We start from the raw sequence: 23,701 nt of genomic DNA on the forward strand, positions 1-23,701 counted from the left end.
TTGTAATGAATATATATATATCCAATTTTTTTAGGTCAATATTTTTTATAATTATAATAAGATGATTCCTTTTCCATGAATGTATTTATAAATATACTATTATTACTAAAAAAAAGTATATATATATATATATATATATATATATATATATATATATATATATATATATATATATATCAACATAAAAAATGAAACATTATTTTTTTTTCTATTGACATAACTTTTGTGGAATTGAAATTAAATTATTAGTACAGTTAAAATTATTAACAGTATGTTGTATTATAACATATTTCTATTTTTATATAAATGAAATTGTCTATTAATATAATATATCAATATATATACCAATAACTTAATTTTATTAAATATTATATATACACACACTACTCGTGACGAATATATTTACACACACAGCGACATCAAACATCATCTGAAATATCAAAATTAAAGCGTACTTTCGAAGACAACTTTTTTGCCCACCAACCACTTAGCACAGAATTAATAATTATTTGGAGTCGTCATCGCATTATTGACATAAATAATAATATGCATTAAGATAAATTATATTCAAATGCTTTGAAATTCAACGGAATTTTATCGAGCAATACTTTTTTTAATATTATTTTCATATCTCTTGATTTATATAATTCTATAAATTATTAAGAAAAATGTGTATCAACTGAAAAAACTCATGTTGTTATTATATATTATTATATAAATTATGAAAAATATATGTGTTTTGTTTTTGGTACATAGATTTATATAAGGTTAAAAAAATATAACTATAAAAGTTTGGTTAAACAAATTATACATATAATATACATGTGAATGTTGTAAATTCTGTAGTTAATTTGCCCCATATATTAAGCTTACATTAACTAGTGCAAATTGAAAGTTAATTATACATGCAGTTGGATGTTGTTTTGAAAGATGTAACGGTTGAAAGTTATCTTATAGTAATTTATAATAATTAAGGATAAAATTATTTAAAAGAAAAATGACCCCAAATGAAATTATTTTCTTTATAATAATCAAGTTATAGATTAGTTGCAGTGCCCTTGTGGTACGTTTCCACGATAGTGACTAGTAACATGGTTAATTGCTCTTCTACTCGACTTCTGAATAGACTTATTAATTTATAACTGAGTTGCATTAACGCTACTTAGTTTTTTTTTCTTCTTCTGAAGTAACGCTACTTCGTAAATACAATGGCATGTAAATAACTTTTATGTTACTTAAATATTAATATTTACGGGTTGCTAGAGAACATGTACATATATATGTACTTTTGTCTTCATGCCACAAGTTTGATCTCGAATGCAGATATTTCCGATAGACCTGACTCCAAAATTCGACCTATGTTATTTTTCTAATGCAAGCAACTAAATAGATAAACAAGATGAGTAGAAGCATGAAAATTAAGCAGTTATAGTTAGAGGCAGAGATTTGTCAATGGAGCCATCTAAACTAATTAATATGTATATCAAATCATATCAATAGTACAAGTATAAAATTTACACTTTAGAAGTTGAGAATCAAGTACCAACTAATAAATTTATTTTATTGTAGTTAATTATACATTTGAAAACCAGTTTGCTTACCATCATTACAGTTTCAGAGTACGAGTCATCTCAACCTGCTCCTAAATAACTTGAAATTTTGTTCCAATTCAAGTCTAAGAAGTAAATATGATCGAATTCAAATTTAGAATTATAAGTACTTGATCATATGGTATCTGACACACCAAAAAAGAACACATCATTCAGCTACACATTCACATATGTCGAATATTATGTCTCGACCATCGACATGTGCAAACAACAAGTCTCAATTGATCATGATTATCATCGTTAAACCCACTTAAAGATAATCACTTGATTAAAAGTATCTAAGCATGATTAGGAAGAGTATTATACAACTAGTATAATTACATGTGATAGGCTCAACATGGTTAGTATAAAAAGGGTGAATCCCTCAAGTAATAGAACTGATTCATTTTCAGATACGCATTGCATATCATTAATAGTTCTGAGTTGAACCCTCACTTGAACGTTGAAGTGTCTTTTGTAAGTATCCCTTTCTGCTCTATTGGATACTCACACACTCGAGACTTTGGCAAGAGATTCCAAATATTCTTCAACATAGAAGACCCTTCGGCATAGAAGATCATACAGTACAGTAAAAGATCCTTCAATAGAATAATATGTGTTTGATCCATTTGTGACAGTAACAAGAATTATAGTTGGAATTCAATTTTTTTGACAACTCAATCATTTTCCTTAACTAGAATGATTTTTTTTTCTTAATATCTAATTGCATCTACTAAAAAAGTTAGAGATGAATAATTAATTTTCTCCAACTTTGGAACTGGTATACTTTTTTTTGGGGAAAAATGTAAATTATATTAAACCCAAAATGATACAATAATAAACGGGACATACCCCGCAGTTAAAGAAAATCAAAAGCCTCACTAATACAAGAAGACCTATATCAAGATGCTAAAACAAATGCAACAGGTGCACTTGTCTATACAGAAGAAACTTAATCTTGCTAATAATCTCTATCACAGAAAATTGATAATCTTCAAAAATCAGTTTGTTCCTAGACAGTCAGATCTGTAATTGCTATAGTCAGACAACGTAATTTTCTTTAAACACCTAATGTGAATCTGTCCTTAATTAAAGAGTCAGTAACGTAATTTTCCTTCGAACTGGTATACTTAGATATATGGGATGTTGGGATAGATTATGCCAAATCTGCATGATGACATTTCAATGAAAACTTTACATATACTACAAAATATATATAAACATTAAAATATCCTCCCACACTTGCAATAATAAATGTACTATTGTATTCACCAGCTAGTTCTAAATTTGTGCTCTGTAAATACTATGTTAATAGCAAGGATGAGCTGGGAGAGCATATTGAGACTTGGGTCGTGCAGGATCCCCTTTTCAAAAAATTAATCATTGAAGAATAAAACAAGACCAAGACAAAATTAAAATGATTTTCTAATGCCAAATTTTGAAACTAATTCACGGTGTAGGGAACACAGCCCTTTGAAAAGCTGAACAAGCAGAAAACAATGTAGTTTTGCAAGTAATATATATGTTCAAGATTCGTGTATGGCTGTTAACTGTGCTCTTAATCTCTTTATCACTGTGACATCTTATCTTACATACTAAATCACAATATTTTATACATCTTCACGTTGTTATTGTGTACTGAAATTTCAGAATTTGTAATGTACAAAAGATTAAAAGAAATACTACAACAAATTAGCTTCGGCTTTGAGTTAACAGTCACAAAACATGCACAGACACACACTGAATTAATTTAAAAACTGTAACAAAAAAAAAGGTTACACATATACATATTTTTCTAATTAAGATCAGAAACTCACTGAAAATAAGAATGACTCAATTTTTTACAACATTAATAAAGTAACAACTAAATTTTCTTTACCACTTATTTAAGTGTTTAATATCTCTTAATAACTAACAATATCAGAATTTTTTTGCAACTTTTGACTGTGGAGTCAACTTTAGTGCAAGTGTCAAGGAAGCATTGTTAATCCTCACAACAGGAGTGTCCAAGTTGATGCTCTAAAGATTAAATTAATCCCACATGATAATTTGTAGCATCATTAATTAATTTTTCCATACTGATAATGACCAATTTGAAATGAAAATGACTGGGTCGACAAAAATTGTGGTTGATAAAGATACGGATGGGAATAAGAAAGATAGATAGATAGATAGAGAGAGAGAGAAAGAGGGGTGGCAGCTTTGCCTTTCTAGATCCATATTCCACACAACTTAACAAGATCTATTTAATTTGTTTACAATTTTATTTAATTCAATAATACAGAGAACCATGCAAAATTTGTCAGAATATTCAGCTTTTTTTATAAGTCAATAGTTACAATGATAATGAAATGAAGGATATGATGAAAAGAAGTTTGAATTAAATACACAGATAGTTTATATAAAAAAGAATTAATAAGGGAAAGCTTTTAGCCATGCTTGTTAGAATTTAATCGATAAATCAATCATGTCGCTGTAAAATGTAGAAAGCCGAGAACTAGAAGGGTCTAACAGCCATGATGTTAGTTAAATAATAGAATTTTAGCTTCTCTCTCTATCTGTGTATACAAATGATACTCTCTTTTTGTGGTTGCTTTTTTGTGCTTACTTTACAAGAGAAGGGAAAGCCAAGCAAGAAGAAGGGTGTATTTGAACAAAAGTTTAATTATTCTTTTTAGCCAAAACACTTTTAAGTTTTAACTCTTATTTTGAAGCAAAAGAAAAAACACACAATAAAGAGAGAAATATATTGTAGTGATTTTTTTCCTGGGGGTTGAGAGAGAGAACAGAAGGAAAGAGAGAAAGCTCAACGTCAGAGTTAGCCGTAGCCCTTAAGGTTCCCCTATTTTGTGTTTGTGGTTTTGGACTAGCTGAGGTACACAGAGAATCCTCTTCTTCTCATCCACACCCCTCTCTCATTCTCTCTTTCTGATAATGAGTTTAAACTTTTAAACAACAGGGTCTATATTTTTGTTCATATTTGTGTGGCTTTCCTTGGATTTTATATATTTATTTATTTCCTAGGTAATATATATTATCATATATATATATATATATATATATATATATATATATATATATATATATATATTATTATATATATATTATTATCAAGCATGGTTTTTCAAACCATGAAGGAGAAAAATACGGATTGCGGCTACACCACCATCTGCTTCACCTTCCACTTCTCTTCATCATAAACTCCCTCTTACTTGTTTCTTTCTTCTGCTCTTTCATAAAAACAAAAGCTTGTCTCTTTGGTCAGTTCCAAACTAGTAACAAGTTTTCTAGTAGTCGTCATATAGAGAGACTTATTACTTACTTCTGAGTTTAATATCAATATCTTTTTGCCTTCTTAATTTGTTGTGTCTTGTTCTTTTTCTTTCCAGTCTAAGCTTTTGTAGACTGTAGTCCACCTTTTTTTTTCATTTTTCTTCCCTTTCTATTTTTGGTAAGGTTTGTCCTTTAGATCCCAGAAACCTTCCCAGCATTTGAAAAAACCAAGATCTATGGCCTATACCACAATCTTAGGTTTCTAAAACTTGCATATATATATATATATATGGAGATGAAGGGTTTTATGTTCCACCACCAACAGCAGCAACAAGTAGTAGTGGAGGAAAACATGTCAAATTTGACTTCTGCATCTGGTGAAGCTAGTGCTGCTTCCTCAGGTAACAGAACTGAAATTGGAACCAGTTACATGGCTCCACCACCATCTCAGACTCAACAATCAAAGAAAAAGAGAAACCTCCCTGGCAACCCAGGTTTTTTCTTCTTCTTATTTTAACTATTCAAAGTCTAAACCTCATTTGTTTTGGTTTGGTTAGTAGTCAATACATATATGTCATTTTTTTGTGTAGTTTAATGTGTTTTTTAATTTATTTTTGTTTTTGACTATTCAGACCCTGATGCTGAGGTAATAGCCTTGTCCCCCAAGAGTCTTCTTGCCACAAACAGGTTCATTTGTGAGATCTGTAACAAAGGATTTCAAAGAGATCAGAACCTTCAGCTTCACAGAAGAGGGCACAATTTGCCATGGAAACTGAAGCAGAGAACAAGCAAAGAGGTGAGGAAGAAGGTGTATGTGTGTCCAGAGCCAAGTTGTGTACATCATGACCCATCAAGGGCCCTGGGGGACCTAACTGGGATCAAGAAGCACTTCTGCAGAAAGCACGGTGAGAAGAAGTGGAAATGTGACAAGTGCTCCAAGAAGTATGCAGTTCAATCAGATTGGAAAGCTCACTCCAAAACCTGTGGCACTAGGGAGTACAGATGTGACTGTGGAACCCTCTTCTCAAGGTAACTAACCTAAATCCATTTGTATTACATACAAGTCCAGTTTAGTTAAGACACATCAATAATATTCATTTATGGAGGATGGGATTTCAATATTCTTAGGTTGACTAAGATGAATTCACAAAAGTAATTTTTTTTTCTATTCCAATTCCATTAATAATATAAGATGAGAAATCAACTAAAAATAACTCTTTAGAGTTATTTCTCATTTTTATCATTTATTTTCTTAAAATGAAATTTTAAGAGTTATCTTTATTATAAGTTAATCTCTTGTCATAGTTATAATATATACTTTTTACACATTCCTTATATTCCTTCTTACAAGATGATATGCACTGAGGAGACATTAAATTCATTACATTGATATAGCAGTTTCTCATAATCCCTCCCTAGAGAGAGTGGACATTCCTAGTATGGAATTTTTTTTAATGGAATATCTACATGTCTTTAAAGAATGTTGAAAAGTAAGAGAGAGGATGAGAGTGAGAAAGTCAATAATTCTACACTACTGTCACAACAGTTTTTTAATAACATTTGTTGGTTTTGTAATTTTGTTTGTTCATGGTACTTTTTTTTCCAGGAGGGACAGTTTCATAACCCACAGAGCTTTCTGTGATGCATTAGCAGAGGAGAGTGCAAGAGCCATCACAAACCCACTTCTTCCCCCACAACAACAACAACAACAACCTTCTTCTTCCTCTCACCACCAAATGAGTACTCTCCAAACCCAATTCAACCCTCAAAATAACCTCCATGCCTTCCCATTGAAAAAAGAGCAGCAAAGTTTCAATGTTAGGACAGAAATGCCCCCTTGGCTTGGCCCACCAGCTGCAACAGTAGTTGTTGATCATCACCATCATCATCTCTCCTCATCATCCTCATCCATAATGTTCTCTCCTCCTCACCAAGAAAACCCTAATCCTAACCCTAGCCTTGGTCCCACTCTTGCTGCCTACAAAACAGTCGCTAACCCCCCACACATGTCAGCCACAGCATTGCTGCAGAAAGCAGCTCAGATGGGTGCAACCATGAGCAGAAGTGGTTCCTCACCAGCCATGACTGGGCCCCACCATCATGCTCACGTGTCCTATTCTGCTGATTCTGCCAGTGCTCATTTTGGGTTGAACTTGTCCTCACGTGAAGACACCACCACCTCAACAACAACAACAACAACTACTAAAACTGCTACAGTGTTCAGCCATGGCTTATTATCATCACCATTGGGGAATAAAGCTGGTGCTGCTGTGTCTTCTTCTGCACCATCCCTTCTTCATGATGTTATCAACTCTTTCTCAGTTTCTCCTTCTGCCTTTGAGGGAACCCCTTTTGAGGATGCATTCATTCAGAGCTCAAAGAAACTCGATGATGATGATCATCATAACTTGTATTTGCATGACACATTCTCAAAAACAAGTAGTAGTACTGGTGCAGCTGGAAATATTAACGAAGGGTTGACTAGAGATTTCTTGGGTCTTAGGCCCCTCTCTCATACTGATATTCTCACCATTGCCGGCATTGGAAATTGCATCCATGATCACCAAAATCAGTCTCAAAAGCCATGGCAAGGTTAGCTATAGCTACCTCCATATATATAATGTTATATATATATATATATATATATATATATATATGTATATGTGGACTTTCTTTTTCATCCTTTCGTCATCTATATATATAATTTTTTTTTCTTTTTAAATTAGTATAACTTTTGTTTATAATCTTTTCGATCTTCCCAAAGGGAAGGACCTTTCTGAGTCGATCCCAATGTTTTCATTCCTTATGTACTTATTTACGGATCGCAATATTGTGTTCATCATTACACAGATGAATTTTATATTATATATAAGAAAAGACTAGATAGTAGACGTATATTATAATTATAATAGTATTATAGAAGGTTAAATTACTCAATTAATTGCTTAACTATTAAATTTGTTTAGTAGATCTTTAAAATAAAATAAAAAAAAGGTTCCTAAGATTATTTCACGTCTAATTGAAACTATCAATAAATGATAATTTATAACGATCTTATAATAATAATAATATAAATGGAATTCATAGTTGAATTTAACTGAAATACACTGTAAATATTTTTACATTATTTATTAAAATATTACCATATATAGCAGTAAAGTTATGATGATTTTCAATTGATTAATAGAACAATTTTTATATTGATAATCATCAAAATAAATCTTTTTATATATTCTGTTTTGGGAATATTTAGCCGTTTATAATACTATATATTGGGTTGAAGTTGAGAGATATATTTATTGTGGTAGATAACTAGATAAGTCCTTAGTACTCCATTATTTAATCTTTATAGTGCATATATACATGAATGTCAAAGAAAGTAGCTAGAGAAGTGAACTAAGTATTTCAAGATAAGGGTTAATGGTATTCTTATTTTAGCTCCTTAAAAGCAAGTATCTTTGATTTTAATTCTCGACTTTTAAAACTGTAAGTTATCATCTGAATCTCTGTATATATTTTTTTAAACATCCAAGCTTTGTAAGAGATGAAAACTTGTTGGCTTTTTAGGGATTAAAATTTAATTTGGATATTTTAAAAATAAAGACCAAAACTTATGATTTTGAAATTTGACGACTAAAAACAAAGATGGTCCATTTTTTCAAAGACTACAAAAAATTATAGCTTTTAAAAATCAATCCAATGATTGAACTATTGAAGGCACTAATTAAATTTATATTTTTTTAATATTCTAAGACTTTTGTCAGACACATCTTGTGCTTGAAAATGGCCATCCTCAAAAAATATTCACTTACCTTCCCAAAAAAAATATTATCTAACATTTATAGTAATGAAATAATATAAAATAGTAAGAAATCAAGATATAGAAAATGTAAATTGATATAAATATTAAATTTTATGTTTTATAAGATTAAAAATTAATGATAATTGACAGAATAATTTATACCTACGTGTAACCTCTACGTATGTGTTTTCATTTATTTTAAAAATATTTTAGATTAAATTTAAAAATTATTATTGATTAAAAAATATAAAATGATTTTATTTAATTAAATACAATTCAAACTTATTTTCTGCGGTCAGTGCAGTGGCTTTGAGCCGGTTCCACTGATTTTTTATTTTTATATTTACCAAATTTCATCAGTTTTGAGATAAGAGAATTTTTGAACTTAACATATTGGACTAGTTGAACATATCCATCTGGTCCAATTTTTAAAATTATGTTAAAAATACGATCAACCATACGATAATTTTTAATTAAGCTTAATAGATTTAGAGATTGCATCTGCCTCAATTTTTAAATTTCTTTTTCCGTTTATTAAATTTCAAAAATTATTTTCTAAAAAAGGTTAGACATTTATATTTGAAAACATGAGAGATTTAATCATAGATTTTTTTAGGATAAGTTTTAATTACATAGATTATAATAACATAAGTAAATTTTTGGGTCATCATAACTAATTAAAGTGACCTCCCTTAAAAAGAAAAACTAAAGTGGCCTATTATTTTTGGTAATTAATAGTTATTTTTTATAAAAAAAAATATAACCGATGTCCAATGACTTATCAATTTAAAAAATTAAAAGGAACAATATTTTAATTATTGACATGGGTATATTTATTAAGAAAAAGTGAGGAATTGAAATCCGGATTGCAGAACCATTATGTGACACAATAATCAAAATACTAATATGAGAAGAAAGAATTCAGTTTTATTTTTTAGCCAAAGAATTTAGTTATCAACGTCATAATTGGTGATTTATTTCTTCAATTTTTTTTTTTGTGATTTATGATTTACATATAGTATACTATAAATGTATTTCAAACTTAATTGATTACTACCGACAAAGTTTGATTACTACCGACATATTGAAAAAAATTGAATAAAATAAATGCAAGGCAATGAATGGTTTGAGAATGCATACTTTAACTAATTTTTTTAAAACTAATTAAAATTATTTCTATCAAATCCTTCTGTATCTGTCATTGGATTTTCGGTTCAATATTTAAATACCCGTGGTTCCAAAAAAATGAAAGGAAAATCTTTATTGGAAACTGCTAAAAAAAATTAACGTGGAGTACATGTGATAATATCGTTTTCTTCAAATTCTTTCGCTGTCTAAATTCTAATGCCTAATAAAAATTTGCTGGCTTGCAACTCCAGTTAAATTCGAGTTCTCTTAAGCTCATAAAAGTTTCATGGTAATGATTAATTTGAGGGAAATTAAGCAACCCAAGTCAAAAAAAATAGTAAATAAATAAAAGTTTCATTATACCAAGCGAGATCAATTTCATTTAAATAAATGTGTTACTGTTACTGTTAATCCATTCCGGAGTTCCAACTTTATCAAATTTGCATAATTAACCTTTTCACGATCATCAGTGATTTGTTTCTAATTTTGGTAATTATGAAATGGAATTTTTTTTCGTATTACTTTGAATATGCGTATTCTCAAAGTGGAAATGCTCAATCATATTCATGAAGATTTTATTCAGGCCGTACCACTGAAACCAAAATAAATTATTAATTTCTTTTATCATCACTTGAGACGAATTAATATGCCAAAATAAATGTTTTCTTAATTAAATTAATTGATTTCATGTCATGGACAATTTGAAAAGGAGGATACCCAAATACAAGATGAAAACAAAAGCATGAAGACAAAACATAACCTGGCCACGATACATGTTCGATCACAGCAACAATGCGTGATCTCCAAGAATAAAGTTTGAAGATTTATGTCCTTTACAATGAATAATTCATTTGAGAGAGAAAAGGTAAATAATTATAATTATTGATAAAAATAAAAAGGTAATTTAAATATTTTATAATTAATTATATATGTACATATATTTTATTATGTTTTTAATTTATTAACTTTTTACCTAATTAATAACTATAATAAGAGTTTAATTGATATATGCATTACTAGTGTATTTTTTAAATTTAATTTCTTTTATACTATTAACTAATTTAATTTGTGATTAGCTAATAGTATAGAATAATTTAAATATGCTGCATGCAAGTATAAAGTTTCTTATAACGGATATACGATGGGTATGCAGAAAAAAAAAAGCATTGGATTCTTTGTGATGGAGAGGATTCGTAAATAGGATACAAATGCATGTTCGCCTTGTTTAAATATATGTTTTGGTGATTTTCTAGAGATTAAAACCAAAAAATAATTAAAAAAATAAGATTCTCTTTGATACCTGATGTGTGTACAAATGGGATTCAATCCCGAGGGACGAACCTTTTCATCAACTTTTGTCTTTGTGAAATTTATTAATATATTTTTCACTTTTTAAAAAATATATTAATATTCAATTATACATATATAGATCTTTCAAAAAAAAAAAAAAACTGCACATATAGAGAGAAAGAGAAGTAAATTGTTATATACGAATATATTGTAATCAATTGAAATTAAAATAACACGTCTATAATTAACTTTTACAGAAAATAATTAAATTTTATTCGTCTAATTATTAAATCATGTAATATTATTTTGATAATTCTATAATTTTTTTACATATTGTATACATCTATACAATATGTAATGAAACAGAAGACATTTACTTACATATTACTTGAATAATATATTATAATAAACTGTCAATTGATTTTTAATCTTGATTATTGTTCATAAGAAACTCAATGTGGCTTGAAGGAATAGAATATATATATATATATATATATATATATATATATATATATATATATATATATATATATTATGTATATATTTGTATTGTGGGGGGGGATTTTATTATACAAGGTATATTATATGTAATAAATATATATGTTTGTATAGCAACTTAATAATATGAGAAATGTGAGACAGATGGTTAGCGTACCCTATCCTATATTATTTTTAATTGGTATATGCTATTGTTAGGTCAATGCAGTAGATATAGGTATAATAAGGAAACTTTGAAAGTGGTGTTGGTACCTCTAATTTCATTGGTTTGTAAAGGCAAAACATATGTGCAGCGAAAGATTCCTCTGAATCCCGATGCAATCTACATATGAAAAAGGAAAGAGTTAAATAAGAGTTTTTTTTTTAAAAAAGTTTTAGTATGTTAAATAATTTTTATAATAAGGGAGACATAAAAAAATAAAATAAAAGTGAATATGATAAATAGATAAAGAATGTTATGAACAAGAATTTATTTCAAAGTAAATAAGATATAGTATAAAATAAATTTATATATTATCATTCAACTATATATAATTTATATGATAATTTTGTATTATTTTTATAATTATTTTAAAAGTCATATTAATAGTGAACTTTTATTAATTAACCTATAGTGTAAAAGTTTTTTTTAGCATCGCATAGTAATAAAACTTTTTTTATTTTGATGCACATCAATGTAAATTGTTTACTATTAATCAAATTAAAATTATTTCATGTGTCAATTTTAAAATAGTTACCATAAAATTTAATAATATATTATCATACATCACCAATGACAAGCAGTGTAATTATATATCCCGTATTATTGTATTCTAATAGTTAATTATTCATAAAAATAATATTGTTCTTTAAAAAAACATGTAATAATCATGTAATAAATTATTTCTTGTACGAAAAAATTCAAATAAATTAGATTCTGGGGAGTCTAGTCAAGTCAAAACATGTATTAAGACTCACTAACTGCTTGCAAAAATACATACAAAGTGACCAACGAGGTTGTTAGCAGACAAAATTTGAATGCAAGTCTTTATGTGGTATATGAGTAATGATTGTTTTTGTATGATTAATTATCTCTAAGTTCATCAAATAAGTATGTATTGTATTAAATATTTAAAGATAGAGTTTCATAGACATAATAATCCTACAAAAGTACAAAACTCAGGTAAGATTATCTCTTTTGTAAAAAAAAAAAAAATACATACCGTGGATAAAAAACAAATATTTTGGAAAGTATTCTATTAAGCCACGGGGCATAATTAACTTCTCAACAGACTCAGAAGATCACCCTTGTCCCTTCGCATGAGCACCCCATAACACGCTACCAATGATTTGAATTGGTCGTATATATGAACGCTACACATGTTCAGTCAATCTCAACAAAAAAATTCGGACAGAATGGTTTCAAAATTTGATCGCATTGGTTTTATGTTTTCTGCGTGCATGCTCAAGTTTCTAGGAGTAATTGTTCTGTTGTCTTTGTCAGCCATTTTCTTATTGAAATCAACGAATTCTAGATGAATTTACCATTACCCCCTCTCTCCCCTCTATCTATCGTGCAGCTGCAGTCATGGGAAAAGAGTTTTCCAACACACCAATGGAGTTGGAATTCATTCTCTACATCAAATTACATCTTACAATGTTTTTCAACAAAAAAATCGTTATATAGGTCTTATTTAAAAATATACTAAATAATGTCATTTGAAGAATAGAAAAAATCATATTAAAAATGTTGAGATACAACTTGTGATTAGAAGTTGGTCATTGAGCAAATGGCTATCATCAACCTAGTGGTAAGGGGTTATAGTAAGCATGATTTTAATCTCAATATAATCATTGTACATTAAAGAAAAGTTGATATCATTCAGTTAATATATATATATATATATATATATATATATATATATATATATATATATATATATATATATATATATATATATCCGAATCTGACTCTTGTAAGTCTATGGTTAGTTTTCATATGAGATATGGTCAAATTAAAATTAAATTTGGAAAATAAAAATATTAATAATATATTCTCAAACATTTTCTCTGTAATACATTTTATATTATTTGTTAAAATTTATTAAAAAATATATAATTATGACAGAAATGAGACTAATAAAAAAATTTGATTCTTAAGAAATTTTAATCATTAATAAAAAATATGTTACTAACATTTCTCGTTGAAAAAAATATTATTTATTTTTTGCCTCAATTTCACAATTTAGGCTTGAAATAGAAGTTAATGGAGTTTTTTTTTGTTTTAAAATTAATTTAGAAAATAATAAAATTTAAGTTTGTAAACTTTAATCTAAACATGTATTAAAATTATCAATAAAATAATCTAAGCATACGTCTGTGTTACTGTATGAAAATTTAGTTTAATTTAGTTTGCTCTCTTTCAAATACATTGACTAGGGTAAAAGATACAAAGTAATTTATATATTCTCCAATAATAAGTTTAGCATCCTCCAATGGAATTATAATGATACTCCTAACATATAGCTTCATGTGTTAGAGATAAGTGCATTGAAATGACCACTACAACAGTTTGAACTTTCAACAGCTGTACAAAAGATACACCCAATTGTTGAATAAAAAATTTACGACCAATATTACATGCACATATACGACAAATCATGCATACATCCAAATATTAACAATTGATTTCTTATGAATGAAGCTAAGATACTGAGGGAAGTTTGTTTAAACTTTAAAAAAAATTAAAATTTATGAATGAAGCTAAGATTTTTTCAAAAACATTTTTTTAAATAGTAAATAATATTTTTTCTTGAAATAAACCAAAAATTATTTATTTTAAGTAAAAATAATTTAAACAAACATATTTAAAAAGTATAAAACTGTTTATTTTATTAAAATAAAACCTTTTTAAGAAAAAACAAACTTAAAGAAACTCACTCATTACTTGTTTTAGTTCATTCTCAAAAGGAGTCAGACTTTAATACCTTACATGTATATGAACTCACTGTTTATTTATTTAATTATTTTTTTGTAATTAACAAGGATGAAGCTAAATGATATGGTAAATAGCTGTTAGTTATTTTGATGCAAGTGCTGAGAATTCTTTCATTGTGTGAGAAAAGGAAGGTGCATATATAGACAAATAAACAACAAAGAAGGAAAGGATGGTGGGCTAGGTTGTGTAGGTAGGGTAGTAGCATTAGCTAGCAAGGTAGAGAGAGAGCAATGCGCAAAGAGCAAAGAGCAAAAAGCACAGTCCCTTATGGCATGGCCATTTGATATACTCCTTCTTCCTCGCTATCTTCTCTATCGTTACTGTTTGTAGAAGTGCTTTTTGTCTCGCAGACTAAATTAGAAAAAGCAGAAGGCAAATAAATTTTAAGGCTTTCAATTGAGGTAGCTTTTAAATAATTTTTCAAAAGTGGATAAGTTAAACGAGTTGTTATGACTTCTCAATTAGAAATTGTAACATCTGTTATGATTTTTTTAACTGAAGTTGTAAATAATTTTACGACTTCAATTAATTTTTTTTACGATTTTAAAGTTATAATTTTTTTCTTTAAAGACTCCAAAGTGGTAAAAAAATATTATTTTACGACTTTAAAGTTGTAAAACCTTTTTCTAAATTAAATATTTTTTGGTATATAACACATAAAATAAAATCATAAAAAATATATTCCATATTAAATAAAACTATTAACGAGTAAAATTAAAATTATTTATTTGACAATTAAATAAATAAAATTTTTACAATTTTAAAAAATTAGAAAACAAAATAAAATAACCATAAAAAATTTAAAACTTTTATAAAAAGAACAAGACTTTTACCAAACCAATTTTAATTTTAAAAAAAAAGTTTTACAAATTTAAAATAAAAAAAAAACTTTTACAGCTTTAAAGTCATAAAAGTAAAAAAATAAATAGGTTATGACTTTAAAGTTATAAAAATAATTAACTAAAATTATAAAATTATGTATGACTTTAATTAAAAAAAAAAGAGATAACAGATATTATGATTTTTATCTCAAAACTCATAATTTACCTCTTATAAAAATTATTTAAAAGTGGCCCAATTGAAAAAATGCAAATGCGCCTGTTGATAAAAAAAAAGCCCAATTTGTAGTGCTCTAACAGCTGTGTGAGCTGACAGGAATGAGTGAAGCACTTTTCTTTTGTTTTCTTGCGTTTTTTTTTATGATGGCCTTATATACACAGCCATGTAGCCCTAGTTGACTTGTCATTGTATACAACACTAAAAAGATGCTTTCTCTCCCTCTCCTCTCCTTTGGCAAAAGAAATGCTAACTTTACTGCATGGTTTGACTAATCCCTCATCTCTTTCTTCTCTCGTCTATATATGTCATGTATACATACTTGTTTCTCGGTTCTCTCTTCCAATCAATTACTTCATTTCCCAGGTGTTCATTGATAAAAGTGACACATCTTTCTTTATTTCACATTGCAAGCATATTATGTTATTTATTTCCTCTCTTTTTCCTGGAGAATTATATGCATTACTGCGGGCTCAAAAGAATAAAAAGATATAGCTATAATTCTTTTTTAATTTGTTAGAAATCTTTGATGATTTAGTTGCATTTTGGTCTTCTATTATTGTTATTTTGTGAACTTGTTCTCCTTATCTTTGTATGTAATAAATTTGATCCAGTTACTATTTTAATTGTGCAACAGTCTATATTTTATGAACAAAAACACTAGGACAACTATCATCACTTGAATCACATTCCTCCTTCAGATTATACATCTTTTTTAAAGTCATCCTCTTTATTTATTTATTTTTCATTCTACCAATTTTTAGAACAAGTAAATCAAAACCATTATCGAGTCCAATTGTCTTTTCCTCCTCAGATTCATCTAACTGTACATTCTTCACTGATTCATAACTATTGTCTTGAGAAAAATTGTTATCCACAACCCCCTCATTACCACCAGTGCATTCCACAAACGACTTCACCTCACAACTGTTAGCAATCACATAATTAGACAACTCCAATGCATGACTGCCCATGGTCTTTTCCTTATAGTCACCATCACCACCTTTCCACCATAGCCTTATTGGTTGATCACCATATCCGAAGTCTTCTTTTAGAATTCCAATTGTTTCAAAGAATGACCACTTGTCAACATCTATATCAATGACACTTACAAAATTGTTAGTCTCAACATATTACATCACAGGGTCTCTTTGAAAGAAACCATTGTGATGCAATTTTAATTTGAAACTCATGCTTGCAACACATATGGAAACAATGTTTTAAATACACACACACATATGAATGTTAATTCTGCAATTTGTATCAAATTCTGCCATTAATCAGACCTTTATTGAAAACTAATCAACCCTAATCGAACCTAGTTAAACCATAAACCAACCCTACACAAAACTCGAAATCATTCAGTACACGAACCTTCAAAAAATTCAAAAAAACCCAAATACAAATTTAAAAATTTTCAACTATACAAAATAAGGACCATTGCAACCAGGTCATGGGAGGCAAAGGGACCACTAACAAAGAAAAAGCAAATAAACAATACCATAAAATAACATTACTTAGTACAGTTCAAAAATGATTCCTCTCTCGTTTTCAAAGACAACATGGACCACTAAACAAAAAAAATGACACAACACGTACATGTGGACGTACGTGAATGAAGATGAATATGAAGTCACGTTTGTGAAGAAAGCCACTAACAAAGGGACCACTACGATGAAGTCACAAAATACATGAAGTCAATACCTTGATAACACTCACAATAAGCCATTGAAGAAAGTGAATACCATTGCCGAGAAGATGAAGTCCCGTTTGCGAGGTATGAACGATTTTCAAAACAATAGAAAACTCAATTTCATTTAAATTTTATTTTTTAAATATTTAAAAACAAAAATTAATGACGTGAAAAAAAGTGTTTACATGGTTTGTGACTAAGCATGATGATATGACACTTTGTCTGTCACATCATCACTTAATGAATATAACTTGATGGCAAGTACAGAAATGAAACAAAAATTTTCCAGATATTTGAAAGGAAAAAAAATGAATGTTAAATAGTTTTTTGAAAATGAACTATATTCTAGGTATGAAAAATTTATTTAATCCTTTTCAATATTATAAAAAAACTCATGTCACTCCCACTAATAGAAAATAGACCCAAATGGCCAAATTGTTTAATAACCCAATATAATAAATTTATAAAGAAAGGTGTCAAAATATCCTTTTATTCACGCTAAGATTGACAGTGTGAGGACAATTAGCTCAATTGACAGGAAGGAACTATGTGAATCCACTCCCCTTACAACAATTACGATTGAGTTTATATTTTATATTTATTTCTAAAAAAATTATAACCTAATCCAAACCCTTTTCCTATATGTACTTTGACAAATTATCTTATCAATAATATTTAAATTGCAAACACCACATATTACTTCAAAGATAACTCATTTCTTAGCAAAATAAGATTTACAAATTCTAATTCACAAACTACTCGACTGAGACTTTAGTTTTGTCTAAGAAATCCATCCATAGCTCCATCTAAAACTTCAGGAACTGTATAAATTCAGTGTAATCTTATTGCAAAGACTTTGAAGAGGTTATCACCATCTTACAATACTATAATTCGCATATGGCCTCTTTCTTCCACTTAAACTCGGGAATCTTCAACTAAGCTACAGAAACTTACCAACACACAATGTAAAACAGGAAGAAATGAAAAGAAAAGATACAGATCATTATTTTGGAGACTGTTGAGAAGCATCAGTCGGCTCTTGTTTTGACCCCGCCACAGCTGCAGTTGCTGCTGCCGTCATAGCAGCAGCAGCTGCACCCATTTTTGCACCACCTGCAGCTTTCATTGCTCCTGCTATTTTAGCAAATGCTGCTATGCCTCCAACAAAAATAGCCCTTAATGCAAGGTAGTAGAGATAATGACAACTTAAAACCATTATTTAATCAACAGTTTGTTTGGTTGTACAAAGGATTGTATTCCAGGGGAAAAATGATCTGCATGGATCATAAGTGGTATCCATTAAGTAGTAATGTATCAAGTCCAAAAAGAGAATTACCGGACTTCACTTACTGATAGTATGTATTCTAGCCAAACATTATAAATTTACTCAGATTAAGCTTTTGAAGAATGATCCGAAGAACAAAATGCCCAAACCAAAATGAAACTCCGAGTTGACTTATCCCTTTCAAAAGTTGATGGTCTTATGACAATAGTAGAATTCATATCATTATTAAAACATATTCCATCCATTCTGCATTCTGATATATGGTTTTTGATAGATCTCAATGGCACCAATTGATCCATGCATCTGATCCCCTATAGTGGAATAAGGCATAGTTGTTGTTGTATTCAATCCAATTATCATCAAAGAGTTCAATCACAAGACCAGCATATACTTAGCAGTAAAGAAGCCTCTATAATTTGATACCCTAGAGTAATGATCAAAAGCTGGGTTAAAACTTAAAACTGAAAGCATTGAAGTTGATTTTCTCTATTCCTTAGACTTGTTTTTTGTAGTAGTGACTGAACCTGTGTGGTACAAATATTATTTTTTTATACTTTAATTCTTTCAAACACCAAAACCTTGTTGATCCTGTAAGTAGGCCTTCACCTCTAATAAAAAATTCAGAAATAATGTAATTAACCAGAACCTAATGAAGAAGATCCGAAGCTACCTGTTGACATGAAATGATGCCCATTAAGAACTGTAAGACAAAGAAAAGGTGAAGGCAACATCCACAGGAAATTTTAACTCTTCCCATCACCTAATATGAATTTAGTTTCGTTGAAGCTATCCAATAATGAAATGGTTTACTTTCCTAAAATTCACCCAGATTCAAGCTATTTGTATTGAAGGTAGAACAGAATATGTTTAAAATAACAACTACAGTCTGCAATGGTTGTGACTCTTCGGTGGACAGATATATGGTATTTCTGTATTATTGCACTGAACTAACTGAAAGATGACATATCGCAAGCAAAATAGGCTTCAATGTAAGAAATATGTTTTTTTTTTTTTTCCTTTACCAATTACAATATTTCCCAGCAGTCACCAATCTAATGAGATATAAATGTAAACAAATCCTTATACTATTGACCTGTGAAACAATCCCTAGTCCCTACAATGCCATGGGAGCAGATACATTTTTCCCTAGTTTTCCAATTTCTTGACCATGTATAACAATAGAAAAGAATTTCAGAAATCCTTCTCAGCCATTGTCTTATTCAGAAATCCTTTAAAAATTACTAACCATGTTTTGGTATCTGTTATAAAAGAGACTCTGAAGATTGCACACTCTATCAATTCTGTGTGGTGGTATGTGTAGACAGTTTTTGGTATTACAGATGTATAAAGACTGAGCCAAAAATTATGATGCTCTAGAGGCTTCCTATGGAGTGTAAGCAATTGGAAGAGACACTAAAAATCCAAATTTTTGTGTTAGAGGAACAATGTGTCAAACAGGTAGTGGTTGGACAAATTGCAAGGCTTTATGGGCATATAAGTTTCGTTCATGTGATACTGTCATTAGCAGAAACAGGGATAAGCAAGGCTTTTTTTATGGCTAAAGTATTTTTTGGTAAGGATTTGAATTATCTATAAATTGTATGGAGTAGCAAAGTTTTAGGCTGACATATGGAATGCAAGCTTCAATGGTATACATTAGGGGGTTTGGTTATGTTATTCTTAAAAAGAGAAACATCAGTGTATTTGAAGTTGGCTTTTTATTCTTGTAGCTTATGTGTTAGAATTGGCACAATTTTTACTCTGCTATTTGACAATGTTCTTCGGGCACTACTTGTGCTTTTAGAACTTACTTTAATAAAATTTACCTTTAGCTTTTTTCTGAAAAAAAGAGATTGCACACTCTATCAAATGAGAGAATGACTAAAACAATGTTCAATCACTTAAACAAAAACAATGCTTACTCAAAATTGTTATATGCTCTTATCTAACATTGTGTTTTCAAATAATTTACGGATAAAAGTGAACAAATTTAGGACCTAACTGCCATCAATCTATAATACTATAATTTTGTAAGAACTAGGCATGGTCTCAGTCATTCTCGGCCTACCGCCGCCACAAAATGATCTCAATTTATGGGTGGATAAAATTCTACGGCAATTAATTGCTTCCTTCTTTGGTTTCGATTCTGAGCCTAAGACAGAAGCCAATCTATTCTCTAAGAAAAAAATTGAGGAAAATTTAGAGTTCACTAGTACACATCAAGTTGAAGTTCCAAAGAAAGAAGGAATCAAACCTGGAATTAGAAAAAAAAAAGGAGATGCAAGCGATGAATGAAAACTGAAACCTTAAAATGATATGAGAAGAGGGAAAGAGAATAGAATGGAAGCAGTGAATCTATAGTCTCTGGGATGTTTCCCTTAACAAATAAGGGGGCACTGTATGTTTGATAACCGGGGCAAAAACGTCCAATTTGCCAAATCCGCACCGGCCCAATCCAGTTTAATCTGATCCACATTTATTACCCGTTTAAGGATCCAAAATCCATTTTAACATACGGATTTTGGAAAACTAGGGAAAAATGTATCTGCTCCCGTGGCATTGTAGGGACTAGGGATTGTTTCACAGAACACCTCTGAAATTCAAATCCCTTTTTTTTGTTTGATATTAATCTATGGTAGGATATAGAATCTGAAGCTGAAAAAAGGGGTTAATTGTTTTGCAGAATCAGTATAATTGTAGAGAGCGAGATGGATCACTATGGTTCTTCTGGAGGAAGCTGGACAATGATCCCAACCCACAATTCCCAATCCCAATCGAACCAGGACCCTAACCTCTTTCTGCAACAACAACAACAGTTTCTCCAGTCACAACCTTTTCAGCAAGCACTAGCGCCTCAATCTCCATTTCAACAGCAGCAGCAGCAGCGTCTTCTACAGCAACAGCAACAACAACAACAGCCGCAGAACCTTCACCAGTCACTGGCCTCTCACTACCATCTCTTACACGTAATGTAACCCTTTTCAATACTTTAGTCCCATCTACTTATTCTTTTATTTTTCTTTTCAATAAAGGAATTGCTTGTTATGGGCACAGTTGGTGGAGAATTTGGCTGAGGTTATCGAACATGGAACCCCGGATCAGCCGTCTGATGCATTGGTTTGAATTTTCCTCTTTTCACTCTTTTGATTAATCCATTTTTTTTATTCAATTTTTCTTTTTAGGGTTTTCAATATTTTTTTGTTTTTATTGTTTGATTTCATTGGTTGAAGATCAATGAATCGAGCAACCACTTTGAGAAGTGCCTGCAGCTGCTAAACTCAATCTCTGGCTCCATTAGCACCAAGGCTATGGTAATCTGCAATTCTGTCTGACTTTACTCTTCTCCTGTTTATATATATATATATATATTAATTGTTAAATAGGATAGGCAAGATAGTTGAACACTTGAACATCAAACTTCTGTGTTTCTATAGTCTGCTGAAACTGAATGGCTCTACTTTGGTTTTGCCTTTAATCAAATGAACATTCTGCACTCTCTCTCTATAGTCTATACTCCGACTATCTTTTGCTACGTGGGCCATGCATGATAAACTAAAATCCACATTAATGATGTTGAAAATCTGCTGTCATACATCTCTATATGCTTGTGGTAAAAAACATCTTTAACTCGTAGTTTGAAGCTAGGGTTATTCTTGGCCTTACGTGAGTGCTTTCTGGATGCTGAATGCAGACAGTTGAGGGACAGAAGAAGAAGCTAGAGGAAAGTGAGCAATTGCTAAATCAGCGAAGGTCTGTATTTCTGTACAAATTCTATCAGATATTTCTGTCTAGTTAAGTTTCTAGATGCTAAATAAATGTGTTTGTTTTCCCATGTTCCAGAGACTTGATTGGCAATTACAGAAAATCTGTGGAGGATCTTGTTAGGTCTGAGCCAGTAGAGAATGTTGTGCTTTAGATAGGTAGGCACCCTTAAATGGGGTTTTATTTCTTAATAGACTGTAGCCTTCATGTTTTACTAGGAGTGGATCACCAGTTTTCTATCTTAAAATTAAGATTAGCAGAAATGCTAATAATTATTTATACTTATACCTGATAATTAGTTAAAGATGTATGTTTCAATACATGTTCTATTATCTGCCGATATTAAAGGATTAATGTGTATAGCTGTGTGCTTTGGTTTGAGAAAAGATCGTGATTTCTTTGTTTTTATATCTTTTAATGGATTGAACAATTCTGGTCCTGTTTTTTATGTTTTTCCCTCCTATGCCCTGATGTCATGTATCCTTTCAAAGAGCCAATACAAAGAAGGGAACAAAGTTGTTAGACACTCGTGCCATGTATATTGTCCTTTTCATCAAATTCCAAACCACTAAAGATGACTAACTGGCATTCTCATCAAAATTGTGTGCCACCATCTCGATTGCTTTCTAGTCTTGTTTATTGATCTGAATATTATATTGTTGCTGGACTACTGGCTGAATATTATGTTGTTAGACACTCAATTCTAAAACACACTTGATGCTAGAGTGAGATTAAGTGTACTAGATATCACTTTCGTCCATTTGTGTTCCAGATAGTCCATGGTTTTGATTCAATGTTCATTATGTATGTCGGCTAAACTTGAAGCTTTTTGTGACCTTAAGTTTCAATCTTATGTTACAGATCTCACTGTAGACAAGTGCTTTGAATTTCTCCATTCCCAGAACATCTTGGGATTATTTATGTAAAACTACCTTGGAGTATGCCATGAATTTATAATTCAATAGATATTCTGCAAGTTACTTATCATGTTTTGGCTCCTATCAAGGTTTCTATATCCATGAAACAAGTTCAAAGTAGGTTTAAATCAATGACACATCTTTACTGTTAGCTTCTGTTGCCTGTATTAGAGAGGCAGGGCATTCAATTAAGAGAAAACTCTGGCAATTTGGAGAAATGTAAAGTTACTGATAGATGATGTAAAAATGGTTGCCCCCCCTGCATTGTATTTGGGTCATTTATCTATAATGTTGGATTACCAGCTGTGGATTGAGTATTTTCGTTGATATTGAATGCATAATAATGTCATTCATTACACTAACCAAAATTGTTTAGAGAACATTGAATGTTGCCTCTAGCCCCAAAGGAATGAAAAGCGTAGGATAAAGTG

The 23,701-nt window shown here is 29.9% G+C and overlaps 2 protein-coding genes and 1 long non-coding RNA gene across 4 annotated transcripts; 2 read left to right on the top strand and 1 right to left on the bottom strand.

The window, feature by feature from the left end:
* Nucleotides 1-4,676: 4,676 nt before the first annotated feature.
* LOC100808344 (protein indeterminate-domain 7) lies at nucleotides 4,677-7,707 on the top strand. Its single transcript, XM_003532958.5, has 3 exons — nucleotides 4,677-5,356; nucleotides 5,495-5,891; nucleotides 6,469-7,707. The coding sequence occupies exons 1-3, from the start codon at nucleotides 5,152-5,154 to the stop codon at nucleotides 7,457-7,459; spliced, it is 1,593 nt and encodes a 530-aa protein (XP_003533006.2). The 5' UTR covers nucleotides 4,677-5,151; the 3' UTR covers nucleotides 7,460-7,707.
* Nucleotides 7,708-17,499: 9,792 nt separating this feature from the next.
* Nucleotides 17,500-20,965, bottom strand: LOC106799751 (uncharacterized). Its single transcript, XR_005892616.1, has 2 exons — nucleotides 20,846-20,965; nucleotides 17,500-19,261 (listed from the first exon to the last, which is right to left on the bottom strand). It is a non-coding gene; the product is annotated as an uncharacterized lncRNA (long non-coding RNA).
* Nucleotides 20,966-21,114: 149 nt separating this feature from the next.
* On the top strand, nucleotides 21,115-23,597 carry LOC100305737 (mediator complex component MED9-like). 2 transcript variants are annotated; one of them, NM_001363797.1, is made up of 7 exons: nucleotides 21,115-21,152; nucleotides 21,275-21,557; nucleotides 21,646-21,708; nucleotides 21,822-21,902; nucleotides 22,283-22,341; nucleotides 22,432-22,511; nucleotides 23,215-23,597. In NM_001363797.1, the coding sequence occupies exons 2-6, from the start codon at nucleotides 21,300-21,302 to the stop codon at nucleotides 22,505-22,507; spliced, it is 537 nt and encodes a 178-aa protein (NP_001350726.1). In that variant the 5' UTR covers nucleotides 21,115-21,152; nucleotides 21,275-21,299; the 3' UTR covers nucleotides 22,508-22,511; nucleotides 23,215-23,597. The 2 variants fall into 2 exon arrangements, with proteins under 2 accessions (NP_001350726.1, NP_001236013.2); NM_001249084.2 differs by having other exon boundaries at nucleotides 21,145-21,557.
* Nucleotides 23,598-23,701: the final 104 nt, after the last annotated feature.

The sequence above is a fragment of the Glycine max genome, chromosome 8 (genome assembly GCF_000004515.6).
Source record: "Glycine max cultivar Williams 82 chromosome 8, Glycine_max_v4.0, whole genome shotgun sequence".
NCBI classification, from domain to species: Eukaryota; Viridiplantae; Streptophyta; class Magnoliopsida; order Fabales; family Fabaceae; genus Glycine; species Glycine max.